Source organism: Pagrus major, chromosome 4, assembly GCF_040436345.1.
Source record: "Pagrus major chromosome 4, Pma_NU_1.0".
NCBI classification, from domain to species: Eukaryota; Metazoa; Chordata; class Actinopteri; order Spariformes; family Sparidae; genus Pagrus; species Pagrus major.
Genome location: NC_133218.1, coordinates 30,844,846 through 30,863,370, shown reverse-complemented (window position 1 = coordinate 30,863,370; position 18,525 = coordinate 30,844,846). Strand labels below are relative to the sequence as shown.

The 18,525-nt window shown below is 41.0% G+C and overlaps 1 protein-coding gene across 1 annotated transcript in view; it reads left to right on the top strand.

Moving 5' to 3' along the window:
* The window catches only part of nfatc3a (nuclear factor of activated T cells 3a), a 65,190-nt gene that overhangs the window by 14,690 nt on the left and 31,975 nt on the right, over positions 1 to 18,525 (top strand). The window contains exons 2-3 of the mRNA XM_073464560.1: positions 5,282 to 6,464; positions 12,182 to 12,344. Coding sequence (XP_073320661.1) covers positions 5,282 to 6,464; positions 12,182 to 12,344 — 1,346 coding nt within the window. The remainder of the gene's footprint in view (positions 1 to 5,281; positions 6,465 to 12,181; positions 12,345 to 18,525) is intronic.

The following is an 18,525-nucleotide window of genomic DNA, read 5'->3' as shown; positions in this document are numbered from 1 at the left end:
TTGTTATCTTACATAAAAATGAGCCGTAATGAGTTCAACACAGAGGTACACAGATTTAAAATTAGGAAAAAAGAGCCTGATATGCTCTTTTTTTATCAGTATCCCTATCTCAGAGCATAAAACAGAATGGTAGTTTCTGTCAGAGTTAATGTGGACTGACACATTTGTTGAGAAGGTCTGGTGAAAGATGTATAAAATGCTCAACAAACCTTGCAAAAATGTGTTCTGATGATTTATTTATCTACATGGTATATGCCATTTATCCCATGAGTTCCATAGTACATGGTGTGTTGGCACACTTTTTGGTCTGTTGGTCAGCAGCTCTTGAGGAGAACTGAAAGAGGAGACTGACCCGAACACAAAGCCTTCTGTACAGGGGATGTAAGCAGAGCCTGCTCTAATCAATCTGCTTGCCCACCACAAAGGGAACCCTGGCTAAGGTTACCTTCTAGCTCCAGCACCACATGGTGTTGGGACTAGTGGGTAACCTAAGACAGTAATATTTGTTGGTGTGTGCGCACATACACACATGCACAAAAACAATCACACACACTAGGTACACACATAATCATACAGTATGTGCAGAAACATACAGGAAGGCACAGAGGCACAACCACAGGCACACAGGAACATACACACATTTTTACACCACCCACTACTTTTTTACTAGTACACACACACACAGAGGTAGACAGAAAGACCGTGGGCGCGCCAGCAGGAACCTGCCGTAGCAATGAGCTTGTCATCTTCTCTGGGAGAGACAAATCCTTTCCTCCTTGAGTAGTAAACTCAGCTTTCTCAGAATGTGGGCCTGTGTGTCACAGGACTCTGACACACTTTGTGTGCAGTGAGAGTAGGAGGAGGAGGGAGAAACAAAGTCCCTACGGATTATCCCCCAAGCGAGAATCCCCAGGCAGTGTGACGGGCAGCCAGAGGCCTGTTGAGCTTTGTGTCAAGGAGCCAAAGTGGATGCCACCATCACCAGTGGGTCAGGTCATTCCCTGTGGTTACCGTGAGAACACTACGCACTTTGTGGTGTGTCACAAACATCCAACAATCAGTGCTTCACTGAAACGCCCAGTGAGGTGGAGCTATTATTAGCTTAGGTACAGCAAAGCCTCTTACAGATCTTTATTTAACCGGATTGGCTGTCTGATGTATGGACACTTGAGGAGTGTGTAGTGCACCAGGCTTTCAGGAACAGTGCAGGGGCTTTGCTACCAAGGCCATCGATATAAAAACACTACCTCTCCTCTCCTCTCCTCTCCTCTCCTCTCCTCTCCTCTCCTCTCCTCTCCTCTCCTCTCCTCTCCTCTCCTCTCCTAGGGTGACTGGTGTTTGGCTCTGACTGGGGGGTTTCCCACCACCCACCCCTTTCCTCACACTGGAGGGTTTTAGGTAGCAGTCTAATCTTATCTCAGGGCAAGGAGAGGGCTGTGGGCCAGGTAACATAGTCGTCCCCTGTCTGACCCTCATATGCGACACTGGCACCTCTCTTCACCATGTATTAAGATGGGTTAAGCTATGCCAAAGCAGAAAGGTAGCTGGAGTTTTTGTGGCATCTCACCTTCACCAAAGAGAGAGACATAAATAACCTAGTGATTAATTTGAATTCCGTATGTCAAGTGAATGCTGACTGACACTGGAGGACAACCCAGCAGACGGATTTCTCATCTGTTATCTGAGGAGACTGAGATAAAGACATTTCTGTGAGAGGTCAACATAGAATTGAATGCAAAGCCCAAGACTCCCACAGCATAACACATTTTTAAGATGTATATTTTTTTGTGTCATACATTTTATCCAAATGCCCTTGGTAGTATACACATTGATTGATACATGGTACCCAGTACTCAGAGGTGAACCTGCTTACATTACTTTGTAGTGACTGCTGCTTTTTAAAGACCAGAGGTCTGGTAAGACAGCTTACCTGATCAGCAATTGAAGCTTTTCCTGTTTGTTTTTTCTTCATACATTAAGAGGTTTTAAATAGACTAGTGGCTTATTAGTAGCCAGTTGATAAGTGCATCCTTAATGAAGCTTGCGTCAATTCATTCAGTACTCGTAAGCCTTGGTTGGCAAGGGGTGCTTGGCTAGACTTGAGACTTTGCTTGAAGTTTAGATATATGCCATTTAATTCAGTATGCCTAATCTGGTATGGAGGAAATTGTACACAGCACTAACTATGACTTCTGTTTAGTCTCATCTTTTAAAGGCAATGTTTGTTAAAGATCATATACAATTGTAATAAAATTCCCTTCCAAGTACGTTTCACAGCCAAACCAGGCAATGCACAGATCAAGCCACAGAAAAAGGAAAATAAAAGATAGAAGCACAGGGCAAATTTCTCTGCAACTTCATTCAATCTGCACTTGCAATTAGCGTGTAATTAGCACGTCATTTACTTAGACAGCAGCTCATTACAGAATCAGCACCTGAGATTACCCGGCACTGCCCTGAAGGATCTGGCTGTAATACTTTTATGGTGTGATTCATCAGAGCTAAAATAAACACGTGCATGTTCAGTATATAATCACAATTTGAGATCACCATGTACGGTACATTTGGGCCATGTTCACCATGTACATTCAACATCAATAATATAACAAAATAAACTACACCAATGTTGTGACTGCAGTCATCTCTTCAATATATGTGACATATATGGTATTGAAAAACTGTATAATAATGACAGACATTTTTACTATTAAACCTAATTTCTGCTGACAGAGTGCTTGTGCCTCAGTCTTAATATTTTCTCTTCATATCAGTCCTACCCTGGGTTATGTGGTGTTGCAACAGCAGCTCCTCAGACAAGGGAGGAGACAGGACTCTGCTTGACTGTTCTCCTCTTCCCTGTTCCCCCTTACTGTATTCTCTACAGCTCCATAATTTTTTGATTTAGAGGACTGTGATAATTAAGTAAAATCCTGTGGCGAATTGATGGTTTGCCTGTCTCACCCATTTAGAAAAGCATCTCAATGAGGACAACATGTGAGCAATAGGTGCAGCATTTTCAGCCATCTATAGATGCCACCTACTGTATAGGGAGGGTCTCTATAATGAAAGGATATTTAATGGATATGTTCTCATGTTAATCCATTTGTAATGTATGTCAAAATTAGGATAATGGATTTTGGATGGAAGATTTCATGCAGTGTGTATTTGTAAATCACGCTCTTTTGGATATTTTTTGAATGTGGAAATTGTTTTAAACATATTTTAAACTATATTGCAATGTCGTAATGTATATACACATATATTTAGTTGATACGAAAAGGGAAATGCTTTGATATACTCCCCTCACACAAGGTGTCTGTCTGTCTTTACAGCTGCCCTCTGTTCCTTTCTCTCTTGTTCTTTCCTTTTCTTCTTCCTCTCTTCTTGTCATGCTATTTCCCAATTCACGCTATCATTAAGTGAGAGGATACAGAGTTTTTTTTTACTTTTCCTCACAGCTTCTTTCTCTTCCTCTCGACTCTGGTATCCTTCTCTTGCTCCCTGTCAGTCAGTCAGATGCTGTCGTCAGAGGATCCACTGCTGGGTCTTGTGACAGGCAGGCAGGGCCAGTGCGAAGCCGAGCAGCTATAAATAAAGAGCTTGCTGCCTGTGTTGTTGCTGTTGGATAGAGAGGATAGGAGGGCAGAAACCAAACTCTTTTTTTTTTTTTTCAAACTTCTTTGAGACTACCCTTGCTGTCATATTACTCGTCTGTGGTTATCATTTAAAGTTACAGGCAACATTATGGGCACTTAAATTTACCATCATACCAAGTTATGGTGTATTTGTCAGTGTTTGACATAGATTTTAGTTTTGCAATATTGAAGTTAGATATTTATTCAGTTTTAAAAGTAACAAAATGGTCTCCTAATTTTAGGCAGGTAGGGACATTAAAGGAACATGGAGACATGTTGTGTGATAATTTCACAACCTTATGCTGTACAGGCTGCACTGTAGTTTAAGCTAAGCTAGAAGTTGGTAAATGCTCATTGGCCTATAGTATCACCAGGGTCATTTTGCAATTTTTTGAAGGATATTAATCATTTCATTTTTTGTCCTTTCCTCTCACTGTAAAGCAGAAGTTATATTCATCATAGTTAAAAAAAAAAGCCAAAGATAGGAAACTGCAAGAAGACTTGATGTTGCATGATACTTTGTTAACTTAGAAAGTTATGGTCTCTGCCATACTTAATGCACGACACATAAAACTTAACTGTCACAAGTGAAACTCTGCGCGAGAAGAAAATTAATTGTGAAAAAGTCTGTGAAATTAACTTTTCTCATGTGAAACATTGGGAAGGGGGGTGAATCCCAATGAGAGCAGCAGAGAATATCCAGTGGACGATTATCAATAACCTCTAACGAAGTAGTGCCAATGTGGACAATGGGCTCTTGTCTATTTGTTTGTGTGTGGGTGTGTTGGTGTTTGTGTGTGTACTTACTGCCTGTGCCGGATGACCTTTGGTATAAATAGCCTGCCGGCACTAGCTGTGATGACAGCCGACAGCACGCACCGTTGTGTGAATTTGTTTCCTGAGTAGTGCTGTTCATCGGTTATCCCTCCTGGAACAATGCCTGTATGAGTGCCTGCTACCCAGCAACAGTCCGGCCTCTAATTTCCTGAAAGTGGCCTCAATCGCAAGCGCAAACTCAGAGCGCAACTGCACATGGATCTGTGACCAAATAATTTTATGCAGTTTTGGCAACCAGAGGCTCAAGCCATGTCCTGGTGTAGCACAGTGTTGTGTGAAAACAAGGCTGCAGCAGATGGACTTGAAGCAATGACCAATAACATCTTCTCCTCTTTTTCATTTTAAAAGCAGCAGACAGTGTAATAAGTCAGGAGGAGAGTCCAGACCACTCCTCTGTTCTCTAAGTCCCAAGGCAGAAATATACAGTGACTGACCAGTTATGTACAACATTTTTCAGTATGTTTTCAGTACCTTGGGCGACTCTAGGATGACAGTTTGACCTGAAAATTATAGTGTCATTATTGATCTGGTGTGCTGGGTTGAAGAGAACACAAATTCTAATCTAAGATGAAAATTATATCATTATGGATGATTAAAGGATGGATTCGGTGCAAATGTACCTATTAGTGTTTTTATGTGATCTACATAAGGTATCATGAGTTATCTAAAGAATGTGGCTTGAAGAGTTGTGACACAACTCAGGTGTAACTCAATGAAGTCAAACTAAGAAACATAAATCTACAGTAATAATTGATAAGGTTCTTCAAAATTGCTGTATCTGAATCTTTTTTTTCCATTTCCTCTCCTAGATCTGGAGCCCGATGACAACACATCATTCTACATCCTAAATGTGGGCCAGCCCCAGTCTGTGGTCACAAACCACCAGTCTATTGGCCTGCCTCGTCATGGCATGCAGTCCCACTCCCAGGTCATCAGCACTTCCCCACGCTTTCAGTCACACAAACCAGGACCTGAGCATCCGAGCTATGAGGCACAAGACTCAAAGTATGGCACCTCCCCCCTGCTGCCTTCTGCTCCTGTGGAGGCACCGAAGGCTTTTGAGTGCCCAAGTATCCAGATCACCTCCATCTCCCCCAGCTGTCAGCAGGAGATGGATGCCAATGAGGATGATCTCAGGGCCAATGGCCCTGATGGGGACTACCATGGGGATAGGCCCCTGTCCAGAGACCACTTGTATTTGCCCCTGGACCACTCATACCGTGACTCTTCTCTTAGCCCTAGCCCATGCAGCAGCCTCTCCTCTAGGAGCTGGTTCTCTGATGCCTCCTCCTGTGAATCATTCTCACACGTCTATGACGATGTTGACTCAGAGCTAAATGAAGCGGCTGCTCGGTTCACACTGGGCTCCCCACTTACTTCCCCAGGCTGTGCCTCCCCTCAAACCAGTGGTGGTGTTTTGGAGGAGCAGCCCCACTGGCAGCACCACCACCCTGCCTTTGTGCACCACTCCCACTCCGTCAGCCTGTCACCCCGACAATCCCCCTGCCACTCGCCACGCACCAGTGTCACAGATGAAAACTGGCTTAGCCCGCGACCACCTTCCAGGCCCTCCTCACGTCCCACCTCACCATGTGGGAAGAGGCGCCACTCTAGCGCCGACATCTGCTACCCCGGCTCATTGTCTCCTCATCACTCACCCACACCCACGCCAGGACCGTCACCTAGAGGCAGTGTGACAGAGGACACCTGGGTTGGCAGTCCGTCTGTAGGCATGTCACCCTTCCAGTGCTGCCCATCTGAGGCAGACATCCCATCCAAGACAAGGAAGACCTCACAGGACAGAACAGCTATGCAGACTGGGAAAGGGGATCTGGGGCTAGATGACCAAGGAAATATGTCACCTAATCTAGACTCTCCTTCAGACGAGGCCCTGCACAGCCTGAAGAAAGATGGGCCTGGGGAACAGTTCCTCTCAGTGCCCTCTCACTTCTCATGGAATAAACCCAAGCCCGGGCACACACCGATATTCAGGTAAATCTACTGATGGAGACATATTATGCTCATTTTCAGGTTCATATTAATTTTGGGTTGCTACTAGAATAGTTTTACATACTTTAGCGCTCAGCAGCACGGTATTGCCCCTTCTGTGTGATGTCACACAGTCACAGAATTAAAGACGAGACTGCTGATGAAAGAGAAGAAGTTTTCTGTGGGAGAGAGGAGCTTCTGTTGGTGTGGATTTTGACCTTTTTATCTTTCGAGATCTTTTACAAGCACAAAAAAAACCACAAACAAAAAAGCATAATAGGTCTCCTTTAATTAAAAAGACTTTTCTAAATACCGTTCCATCTCACAGATGCTGTCATCTAATCAAGCTACAGCAAATGATTCATGCAAATGTGCAAGACCCAGTGGGAGAGGAAGTGTCAGTAAAATTCAAATGTTATAATCTTTTTAAATGTCAGTGAAGACTTTCTCAACTTGTTGAAAGACCTTTGTGTTGCAATCCATTTGTTCTGTTGTGCTTCCTGTTTGCATTTGAGAAACACTTGGTTACCGTCATGATTGCAATATTAGCGTGGCAAAGATTCGTAATGCGTTACATCCTAAAACTTTTTTTTTTAATTTGGAGTAAAAAAAAACAGAAGGTGGTCAGTATTGTTGTGAATTATTAATACAATCACCACTTGGCAAGACAGCACATGTCATCAATCTTAAAAGCAATTAGTAGGTCAAGCCAGAACAATAGACCTCAGTGGTGAATGTTTTTATTGAGAGTGCCGTGAGCTGCCATAAAGATTTAGAAACCGTTTTGATCTAGTAGAGAAGTGTAGACATTGCAGTGCAGTAAATTAGATTCAAATGGCAAGTTAGATGAATGATAAGCCTGTTGATGGACCTCTGCAGATCAATGTTCAGTAACGGGGGAACTTTGAGCTTCATATCAGCAGCATAAATCTGACTTAGTTACACCGAAGAGTAATACAAGTTAATAAGGATGTGGAGGGAAACACAGGGACACACACAGCACTAACTCCTCAACACACACACACATGCAAACACAGGCACAATCTCCACATTAAAGGGTGATGGGTGCAATCAGAAACTCATAATGGAGTTTTTTTGGGAGAGGAGACTGCTGACTGTTCTCCAATGTGTGCAGCAGATGAAGACATGGCCTTGTTTGTGTGCACTGGCCCCTAGCACTGTAAATCAGCACAGGGCACATATGGCAAGGGGGCCACCATACACACACACACACACACACACACACACACACACACACACACACACACACACACACCCACACTACTCAGGCACATGCGTAGACATAACACAAATGCTTGTTCACATAGACCTAACACTCTCCAGACAATAACATTTGTATACACTGTAAGGTCTATGATGAGTCACCATTTGATCTTTGCATCCTTGCCCCTGTAAGTAAAATATCCTCAGTCGACAGCTAAGACAGTGACATTTCTGTAGATTTGGATGCTTTATCATGAAGAATACAGTTACTACTACGTTTTTAAACTATGCTGTTTAATCTTTTTGACCTACACATAGTTCCTTAAACTCATTCCTGCTGTACCATTGCCCAACCTGCCCTCAGAACAGCTCAAAACTTGGAACATAATTAAAATTTTTAAGGTGTGACTTCTGAGAGTCAGGTGGTGTAAGCACATGCCTGCCATGAGATAGAAGGTTGTTGAGTTACCTGTATACATGCACATGTGTGTCAGTGGTGTCTTGAACAGATGGCCCAGATGGAAAGGTTGGGATTGTGTTAGAGTGGGTGGGATTAAAAACTGGATGGGTGTTCAGACATTTGCTTTGACAAAGAATCTTTTCACGCCCCACTCAGGGAGCTGTCTACCAATGACTTATAATTAAATATGAGTAGAGGTGTGGAAACTTCTCAATAATAAGATGCATCGCGATGCGGACATGGAAGATTCTGCATCGATGCAGAACAAGGGATAATCGAGAGTCTCCCGCTTAAATTGATTGTTGATTGTCCGGCCTCAGCTGGACAATAAAGTTACGTTGCGACGTTGCTCCCATGCTTCAAATTGTGGGTGGACATTAGGCTAATGTTACTTTCTATGCAGGACATATGTCCGAGGGAGGCAGCGATCTGCGAGTGATAATAAAAACTCACTGCATATTTTTTAAAACAGACATCTGAAAACAATTTTATTGTAGATTACAACAAACGTGTAAGGCACTGCAGATGGATAAATGTTTTGTTTTTGTAATGTTAATGTATTTGAAAGATGCAGCTTTTATTTTGTAGACTGCTGTAGTCTGATTATTGGAAGGACTTTCTGCATAAAAGGGATAGGATGGAGGATGCCACACATATCGAGAATCATTTTGCATTCGAATCGTTGACAGCTGTATCATAATCGAATTGAATCCTGAGGCCAGTGAAGATTCACACCTCTAGTTATGAGTTGTTGCCGAAAGCTTTTTTTTTTTTCTTTTTTTTTTTTAAGAAAAGGCCAGTATCACTCTGTGGCAAATAGAGCATATAGTCAGCGAACAGAGTGCAGGATTAGGGCTGAATTATTAATCAAAATATTATCGATATCTCAGTATGGCAGAGGGAAATATCCAAATTCAAGGAGCTTCAACTTTTTGATAAAATGTGGGTAAAATGTGTACAGTGGCAACATACCATTAGAAATTCCCAGACATAAAGGAACATTCTTGTATAGTACAGGCCTCAACAAAAACCATACAATCACCATTTTTATATTTTTTTCAGCAAAAATGAAAAGCAAAAGTTGTAATTCCAACTCATCATAATCACAATATCTGTCAAAATAATCGCAATACAATTATTGGTCAGCCCTACCAATTATAGAATTTACATGCAAAGAATTGTTGACCATACAGTTTCCAGTCAGTAATTGTTATGGGCTTTATTACATAAAACTGCAGGAAAACAATATAAACTTATATTGTTTCATACGTATCAATTTATGGTCAAGTCTATATTCACAAAAAAATTGTGAAAATAGTGTTGTTTCTTTCTGACTTACAATGTGTGTGTAAAAATATGTAGATATGAGATTACCCAATTCATTGTATGGAAAGGATACTAGTGGGAAGATGGAGACTGCACTGTAGAGAAGACTTCATGGGTTGTGGGATTGTGATTGGACTGGGAGCCCCTACCTACACCATGGCTTAGACATTTGAGAAAGGTAAAGCTATGTGAGGACATAGGCCGCAGCTTCTACTCCGTCACAAAGCTCATATTTCCTCTGTCCTCCTCTACTCCTGTTACCGTAGCAGCCATGCAAACCCACACTTCCTGGGTGGTTATGTCATGGTTGCCGCGAGGAAAACATAAGGGTTAGGATGCCTCTTTTATACAGTGTTAGATCTTAGATAGAGCTGCAATCAGGTGAAAACCTTGTTTGAAAATCAAGCATAAAAGGTCCTATTTGGCTATTCCGACATTACAGCAGATTATACATTAATCATCACAGTTAATTAGTGCAGATAACCATACATTTTAAACTTTTCTGTGAAGCAGAATAAGAAAATGTGTGAAGTGAAATGGCTCTACTGAAAGCCTGACTCACATGTCTTTAATTCATTCTGATCAGATTGGTCTACATGTAGCCAGCACTTGACAGGCATTTGGAAAGGGAAGAATTAAGAGAGTCAGCCATGCTGGCTAAAACATTGCAAACTTTCCCTTAAAAATTATTTGTACTGTCAAAGATCTGTCATGCAGTTTAGACAGGGTACATTTGCATGCTAGGAGCCTGTCCCGCCTTGGATAGAGCCAAATGAAAGCTTATGCCACTCTCTGACAGGGGACACAAAGAGCCTACAGTGGCCAACTTTGAGGCAGAGATCAGTGTGTAGCATAGGGCGTCTGCCTCTTGGCTCTTCAAACAGCACAGACACACAGCTGCCTTCAGTTCAATTCACTGACTCAGGCCTACCATACACATGCATGCACACAGTGGGAGTTCATACCATACATAGACACGCATGGTTAAATGTGTGATTTTGAATACTGCCGTGGTATAAAAACAATGGCACTTGGTAATGAGACAAAACACCTGGGTGACACACATATAGCCTGCATTGCCCTACAATAGGCATCTTGGCTCATGAATAATTACTTGTGTACACTGTCATGATGTGACAAAGGGTTGCGTTGTGGCTTTTACTACAATCTAAGTACCTTGTCAAGTTACAGGGTACAATACAGAGGTAGACCTAAGTTTGCAAAGTATGTAAAAAAAAAAAAAAAAAAGTAAATCAGTGATATAAGCCGAGTAAACCATTACTCTCAAGAAAACTTAACAGACATTAACCATACTTTTATGTTTGGAATTTCTTCTTTTGGTTACATTTGAAGCTACCATACACATAATGATTATGGCAATGATAGATATAAAGTATTAATGATTAAACATGACAAAGTTAAAGATATTAATAATATTAACGATATCAAAATGAGGTAGATTTGATTGATATTTCATTTGGACTGTTTATTTGTCAGTATGTCTACAATGAAATACATTTTCGTCCAGTTTACCTCCATTTTTAGATGTGTGTCAGTATACTCCAAAATCATTATTTTCAATGGAATGAGGGGTTGTACTTAAATATAATTAAATAAATTATAATCAACAACAACATTTGGAAAAGGTTACGGCTTGGTCGATGCTAATGGGTGATGCGAGTGTTTACAAAATGTTTTGGGGATAAAGTGAACTAATGCAGTCAGATGGAGAGACCCAGTTTATCGGTGGAGAAGGCCATTGAGTGTTTTATTTTCGAGTGCAGCTGTTCAAATATGATTGTGGCCTACACAGATAAAAAAAAAAAAAAGAGGCAGGGAGGAAAAACACACAATGCCAGCCCCTGTGTTGTCCTACACGTACAATATATACTTGTAAAGTATGCACACAGACTCACACACACACACACACAGTACTTTACTCACTGTCTGACACACACACACACACACACACACACACACACACACACACACACACACACACACACACACACACACACACACACACACACTCATTTTACCACCCATTTACTGACCCACACAGACGACTCACAAAGAAAAGCCCCCCATAGAAAATGATTCACCATTTAAGTCTGAACATGACCTATTACAAGTTTTATGTTTAAGAACAGGATTAATGCATGTGGGCATTCCAGTGATTCACTGTCTGCTGGGGCTAAGTACACTGCATGTTGCGCCCCCTTTTTACACCCATTCTGTCTGAGACCATGAAGGGGAATACCACATTTTCAGCTTTTGAATGTTTTCAGACAGCCTTAAGACAGGTTGTTGTCACGAGCCATTTAGTAGAGCGAGAGGTTGGCTTGCTTGACCCAACTCTGTGATGTCAAATGGATTAACATATCTCTGCAGAATAATTTTAAATATGGAAAATGTGAAGGTGTGGGTACCCAGATAGATTTTCTTAGGGAAATTCTTACTGTTAAAGCCGTTAAAATGTTCTTTCCTCATCACTGATAAGTTTCTGTGCTCTCTTAGTTTTAGGCTTCAGGGTAGTTTGTTCAAATTTATATGCACCAATTACTCCAACCACAGATCTCTCCATTGTATGCTTTGAATTAATCTTTTACATATCTTTAACACTGTGTGTTACAATGGTTTCATACCAAAACTCCAACACACTCTTCCTGTTTGTGTAGGTGTGTTCATGCTTGTGGTATTCTCTCCTCAGGACCTCCTCACTGCCCCCACTAGATTGGCCGCTGCCAAGCCAGTTTGGCCAGTATGAACTGAAGATAGAGGTGCAACCCAAAGCCCACCACCGAGCGCACTATGAGACCGAGGGCAGCCGAGGGGCCGTCAAAGCATCATCTGGTGGCCACCCTATTGTCAAGGTGACATATCTTATTTTTTCAAACATGTTCTGAGCACTTACTGCTGCTAAGCCAAAAGCAGTGTAATAAAACTTGACTGTTTTGTAGCTTAAACCTGAAACTGTTAAAACCATTTCCAAATATTAGCAATCTTAGTGGTGAAAAATGCTTACGCATGAAAATGACCCAAATCTATTTTACAGAGCACAAACTTTTTTTCTACTCCATTAAACAAAATACCAGCACTGATGTCTCTACCATACTGAGGATTAAATTTCCCTCTGAGGTCAGGACTGATTTATTGTCTGTGTTAACATGATGCTGGCCATGCATTAGTTAAGTTAACCGCATAGCCAAGACATCAGCCTTCGTACCCTTCAGTGATGAAATAATGTATGAAAGTCAGAGAAATAAGTTGAACTGGACTTAGAGTGTGTGCTGAATTTAGCAATAGCTTCCTCAGATATAGGCTGTGATACTTTTAATTCAGATAACAATGTTTGAATGGCAAAATAAACCCATTATTGGTTTCAAATTAAGGATTCAGGATTCATGATTATGCAATCAAATGTAGTTGTAGTCTCTTTATGCATGCATCTCATTTTACATATTTGCATGCGTGGCTCCTCTCCCTGTCTGTCAACCTGTTGAGGCAGGAAGACAAGCAGGCATACAGGCAAGAGAGCTGTCACTGTAGCCCAATCAGCTGGTCTGTCATTTGATAGCACCTGCAAGAGACTAGGTGCTATCATAGAAGAGCTATAGCTGCTTTTCTCTCAGAGAGTAGTGTGAGAGAGAAGGATACAGAGAGAGCAAGAGCGGAAGATTTCAGTCCCATTAATATTTCATGAAGGCAGTGACAAGCTTCCTTTGTGTGTATGATTAGGATAGGGCCTTCGAGCTGGACCATGAGCATTGTTGTGGAACCTAACAATAGCGGAGTTCAGACTGCCAGTTCGGTCAGCTGTCCAATCAGCCCAATAGTGCTACGTACGGTCCACTATCCTGCCAAATCTTGCACGCTTGCATCTACTACTGTGTTAGCATTGCAGTGGTGCCTTTATCAGTTTCCTTGTCCAAAAATCAAAAAGTGGATAAAGGCTTAAAATGCAGTATAATTAAACGCATGTGCACTATTGTGACACCTCGCTTAAAAAAATCTGTAAAAAATAAAGTTTCTTGAAAAAGTTTTTAATATCTAAAAGCAGTTTATTCTATATATGGTAAGACATGTAAAAGTGCATTGGAAGCTCAGTCACATTTGTAATTATTAGTTTGTAATGTGTTGTCATCGCTCGGTACTACAGTATGTCAGTGCTCAGGCTAACTCAGGCACCGCTTATTATGAACAATATACAGAAGATATAACAATAAAAACAACAACAATCAAACAGATGTGGACACAAAATATCCTGAAACAACAAAGAAGCCCAAATTACTGCCATTTGTTGCTTTAGAAACAGCCCATGTCCTCATACATTCAGTCATGCAGGCTCCCTCCAGGCCAATCATTAACCATTTCAACCTCAGTTAGACCAAGATTCTATCCTGCCATATGTGACGATGCATAATTTAGCTGTCAAATGTTTTCAACCAAGCGTTTGCCATGCTTGCCCTCATTCCTCATCCCCAGAGGGAGTTGTTTGGTAATAGCAGTTCCCTTACAGAAGCTAGTAAGAGGGGAGTTTATATCTTAGGTCAGACAAGGCAATAGTCATTCATAGTTGATTCCAATCCCAGCTGGAATCTGGTCTTCAGTCCCTACATGCTTAGCCCTGACAGTCTAGTTTAGTTTTTGTGGGGCTAAATGCTGACCAAAATCTAAAGCAACTCTAAAAGTAGCAGTTTAGATCGAGGAGACAAAAAAGACAATAAGCCACAAGAGAAACTAGTTTCACTCCCACTCATGTACTTTTTTTTAGTTTTTTTTTTTTTTTTTAGATGAGCGAGCTTTACAATTCACATTGTTCTGTTCTTGATAAATTTCCATGCAATAAATCACCTATAAAATTATTTGGACAGGTGCCTAGACCTGCACAGATAGTTGTATAATTACAAAAAGTGAAAGAAGTCCGTGTTTCTTCTGTTGACATTCAGTAGCAGCAAAATGCTAACAACAAAAATCAAATGTTTTTCTGCTGGAACGCACTTTCATGATCGCATTGACAAACGACAATGTATTGTCACGGTCAGAGGGAGCAGACAAAGCGAGACAAGCACACAGAAAGCATTTGCTTGTCATGTGCAGCGGTTTGCAGAGGCCTGTGCACAGACAGAAGAATGTGTGGGTGAATGCACTTTATGAGGGAGGGTGGGAGGGAGGGAGAAGGGTGGGGTGAGTGTATGGGTGAAAGTGTATGTGATATTACTCTTAATAAATCTTGACATTATTCTGCATTAAGCTATAAAATATACCGCTCCATTTATTTCAGTGTAGTTACAGTTTTCATAGTTAATCACTTTAATTCCTCAACAGTGATATGGTAATGTATAGCTGTAAATTGCTAATCCAGAATTTAACTGTGTATTGGACCCACAATAACTCACCTCTCTAATCTTTTATAGAAAAGTTGATGCTCCACAATAATTTTAGGATACACTTACACAACTCATTTATTTAGTGTAGACACTAAAAAACACTGACACTCAACAAAAATCAACAGCTGTCCTGTGCTATGTGAAGATAGATATAATCAGCACTTGTCCAGCAGGTCTAACAGTCGGTCTTTGTTTACTAAACACCCAGTCCTGTATTGTTGGTCCTCCTAACCTCTTTTTAATGCACTATGCAAAAAAAAGTACCAATTTGAAAGGTCATTTCTTTACCCTGTGACGCCATTATTGTTTTTACAGGAACACACACACACACCCACACACACCCCCACACACACACACGCATTGCACATTGTGCTTTGTGTCACTGTTTTAGGTTATCAGTAGAACATGTGTGAGATGAGATGCTGGATATAAGATCAGAGCTTTGTTAAAATTAACACTAAAATGCTATAACCAGCAAAAACACAAGACATTATTGAAAGGAAACACAAAGTCATTTAGCCACTGTCTTGGCTGTGTTAACAAGCATGCACATATCATGTTTCCCAGGTGCACTGTAGGTGTGACCCAAGCTATTCCCTGGAGGCAGAATGACACCGGTGCCAACATGTGTGTTTGCAGCACCTCTGCCACAGAATTTGAATATGTAGATCGGACATTCACTCTAACTCAGATACTTATAACAGCAGACAACAATAAGAGGGAGCTTTTCTTTGGTGTGCTGGCAAACATTGTCTGTAAGAGGTCGAGAAAACAGATTTGTTATGCTTACAAAAGTATAATTTAATTGAATAACTTCATGGCCACTTTAGTGAAAGCAAACTTTCCTTCAGTCTTCCACTATTTTTTTTTTATTTATCAGAAACACTACGCTACTCCAGCAGCTGTCCTTTCTACAGATTGTACTTCTACATAGTCTGCAGCCCTGTGGGATCTCTTATTCTCTTCGGGTCTCGACTCTTGTGGTGTGATGTCACCAGATGACGTTATAGCTGCCATCTGGACATGGTGATGACTTCCTATTGTGGCCACACTGGTGCCCAGATCAATGCACCGCTGAGATGCTGTGTCAACAGAAAGACAAGTGAATGTCTGAGGAAGGAGCTGTGGGGCTACTCTAGTTTACATGTGTTAAAGATCTGTATTGCGAGTGTGTATGAGGAAGAGGAGAGAGTTACTTTGTTATCTTCTTCTTGGTTTGTTTATCCTAAATCCTTCTGGCCTTGTTTTTTCCCTCACGGTTCTGTGATTTCTTGACTCAGACATTTGTATTTAGGGACTGTACATTAAAAGTTTGGATGAGGTAGAAAAAAGGGAATGCCCCCCATATTGCCTTGTATAGTCTGAAAAAGCACATTCTTCCCAGAGAAATGGCTGACAGTAGCAGTCAAGAACAAGATTATGTATTACTATGTGTCCCAATGTGCAATGAAATTCATGCAAATAGTTTCTGTCACTATAACTTAAAAAATATATGATTAAAAAAAAATCAGACTTTGTATCCAGGTGTGACTTCTTGAATAAATAGAAAGTAGAGTGCAAGGCTTCTGACAGACTAGCTATTGCTAAAAAGAGATGGGGCAAAATACAAAAATTTTGAAACTAAAGAACAAATCTGGTCTCTGCATCCTTAATTCACAGGTGGTAAAAAAAGCGTAGCCGTGTAGCTTGAGGGCAGGTTTGTGTAACCAGGTTTTCTCCTATGCTTAATGCCCTCTCAGAAAGTGCTCTGTTGGCAGCGATGCTCAAATTCTTTTCACTCAGTTTTGAAAAGTTCACTTCATGGACTGCTACAGCTGATTGTAGTTGTGGATCCATCCCTCTTGCTTCTGACTGTGGGGATGTTCCTGGTCTTGAACTGTCAAGAAGGTCACATCGAGATCTAAATATTTCTTTGTCAAGTAACCTTTGGTTGCGATTTTGAGAGGTGTGAATACTCAAACCACTCTCTTTTAGCAGGTGGATTCAAGTCCCACAGTAACATAATCTGCACCCGACCAGACACTGGCAAACTCTTGCAGACGAGCCGGGGCTTTGTTTACAAACTCAGGGATGTCTCTGTGTGCCATGTGGGCAGCAATGCCTGGTTTCTTGTGTTTGACCAGCTACTGACTTCTCGATCACCTCTAGCTGGCGGTCCCAACAGGTGTTTCACTGATCAGATCACAGATCAGCAAACTATAAAACTACTACTACATTTTGAAATCTAATTTCTGTCATAAAATTGATGAAAATGATCGCTTACATTAAAAAGTTTATTTTAAAAAGTAAATACATTTTTTTTTTCTACTTTTAATTGTAAAATAGATAAATTAAATAATTGGGTTATTGGTCATCTTGCATAACCAGACCTTTCTCCACAGCACACAATTGTGAGGGATTCACCAGAAAATGCATTTCACTCAAGTGCTTTTGACAGGATTGTGGATTGGTACACAAGTTTTTGATACTATTAAAACTATTAAAAATGGACATTATATCTTCCAGCGCTATTAGTTTCTGTTTGGCCATCTATTAGATTGAGTATTGAGACTTTAAGTGACTCATACCTCTCGCTCAGTGGCTCTCATCCAGATTTCTCAGAGAGTCTGTGTAGAATTTAATGGCTCAGTTGACGAACAGTTTTAGGTCAGTGATTTCTAAGCTGCGGTTTTGGGCCCCAGACACAGGATGTAGGAGCTGTTAAGAAGTGCAGGCTCCGTAGAAAATAAGAGGCAAATGAAGCACTGAGGAGATCCTGCTGTGCAACTCAATTTAGTTGATGTTGTGAGTGTGTACTCTGCCACTTGTTTCATTTTGTGCCTTTGCAAAAGAGAATAGTGTGGGATGCATTATATTAAGCAATATACATGCCTTTGAATTCAGTGTCACAGTGTAACTTGTACTTTGGTAACAGAAATACATCTCACTCGCTCAAGGAATAAAACATGAGACTGCAGTGTGCAGGAAGTTTGACACCAACATCTTGGTCTGCTAATACAAATAAGAAAGACACGATCGTTTTGATCAGCAACCTAATGGCACTGATGTAAAAAAGGATTGGCTAGCAATGGCCCCAACAATCAGTTCCTTTTCTGTCTATATGTAAGGTGGCCAGACCACAAAGCGTGACAGTTTTTACACTGAAATGTTTTGACATTTTGACATTAGAACAGTTACTTCATTTTACATGTAAAGCACAGCAAAGCACCATAAATCTTCCCCTTGTAATCTACTTGTTGCCAGAAAAGTACTTAAAATTTCTGATGGTTGAAAGAAATTATTTTCAAAATAAGAATCCATTTGAAGAATGAACTATTTTCCCCAAATAAAATAGACAAGCGTACTGTTTATACAATAAACATTCTGCAAACATAAAAACAAGCAGTGTGGCATTGATAATGAGAGTTCTGAATATGATGAAATATTGTTGACCATCTGACCTTTTTAAAATGATTGTACTACTGCATGATGTGCCTGGCTGACTGTGCCTGGCTGACTGGCTGTTTTAGCCATTCCTCTGGGGCTAGCTGCAGACCATAATCGGTACACCTGTTGCTAGGAGACATATAAGTCCAAAGCCTCTCTGGCTGGCTAAGGTATCCCTGTGCCTATTTATCCAGCTTAATTGAGTGCTGCTGCACCCACACAAATATAAGGAGCCCCT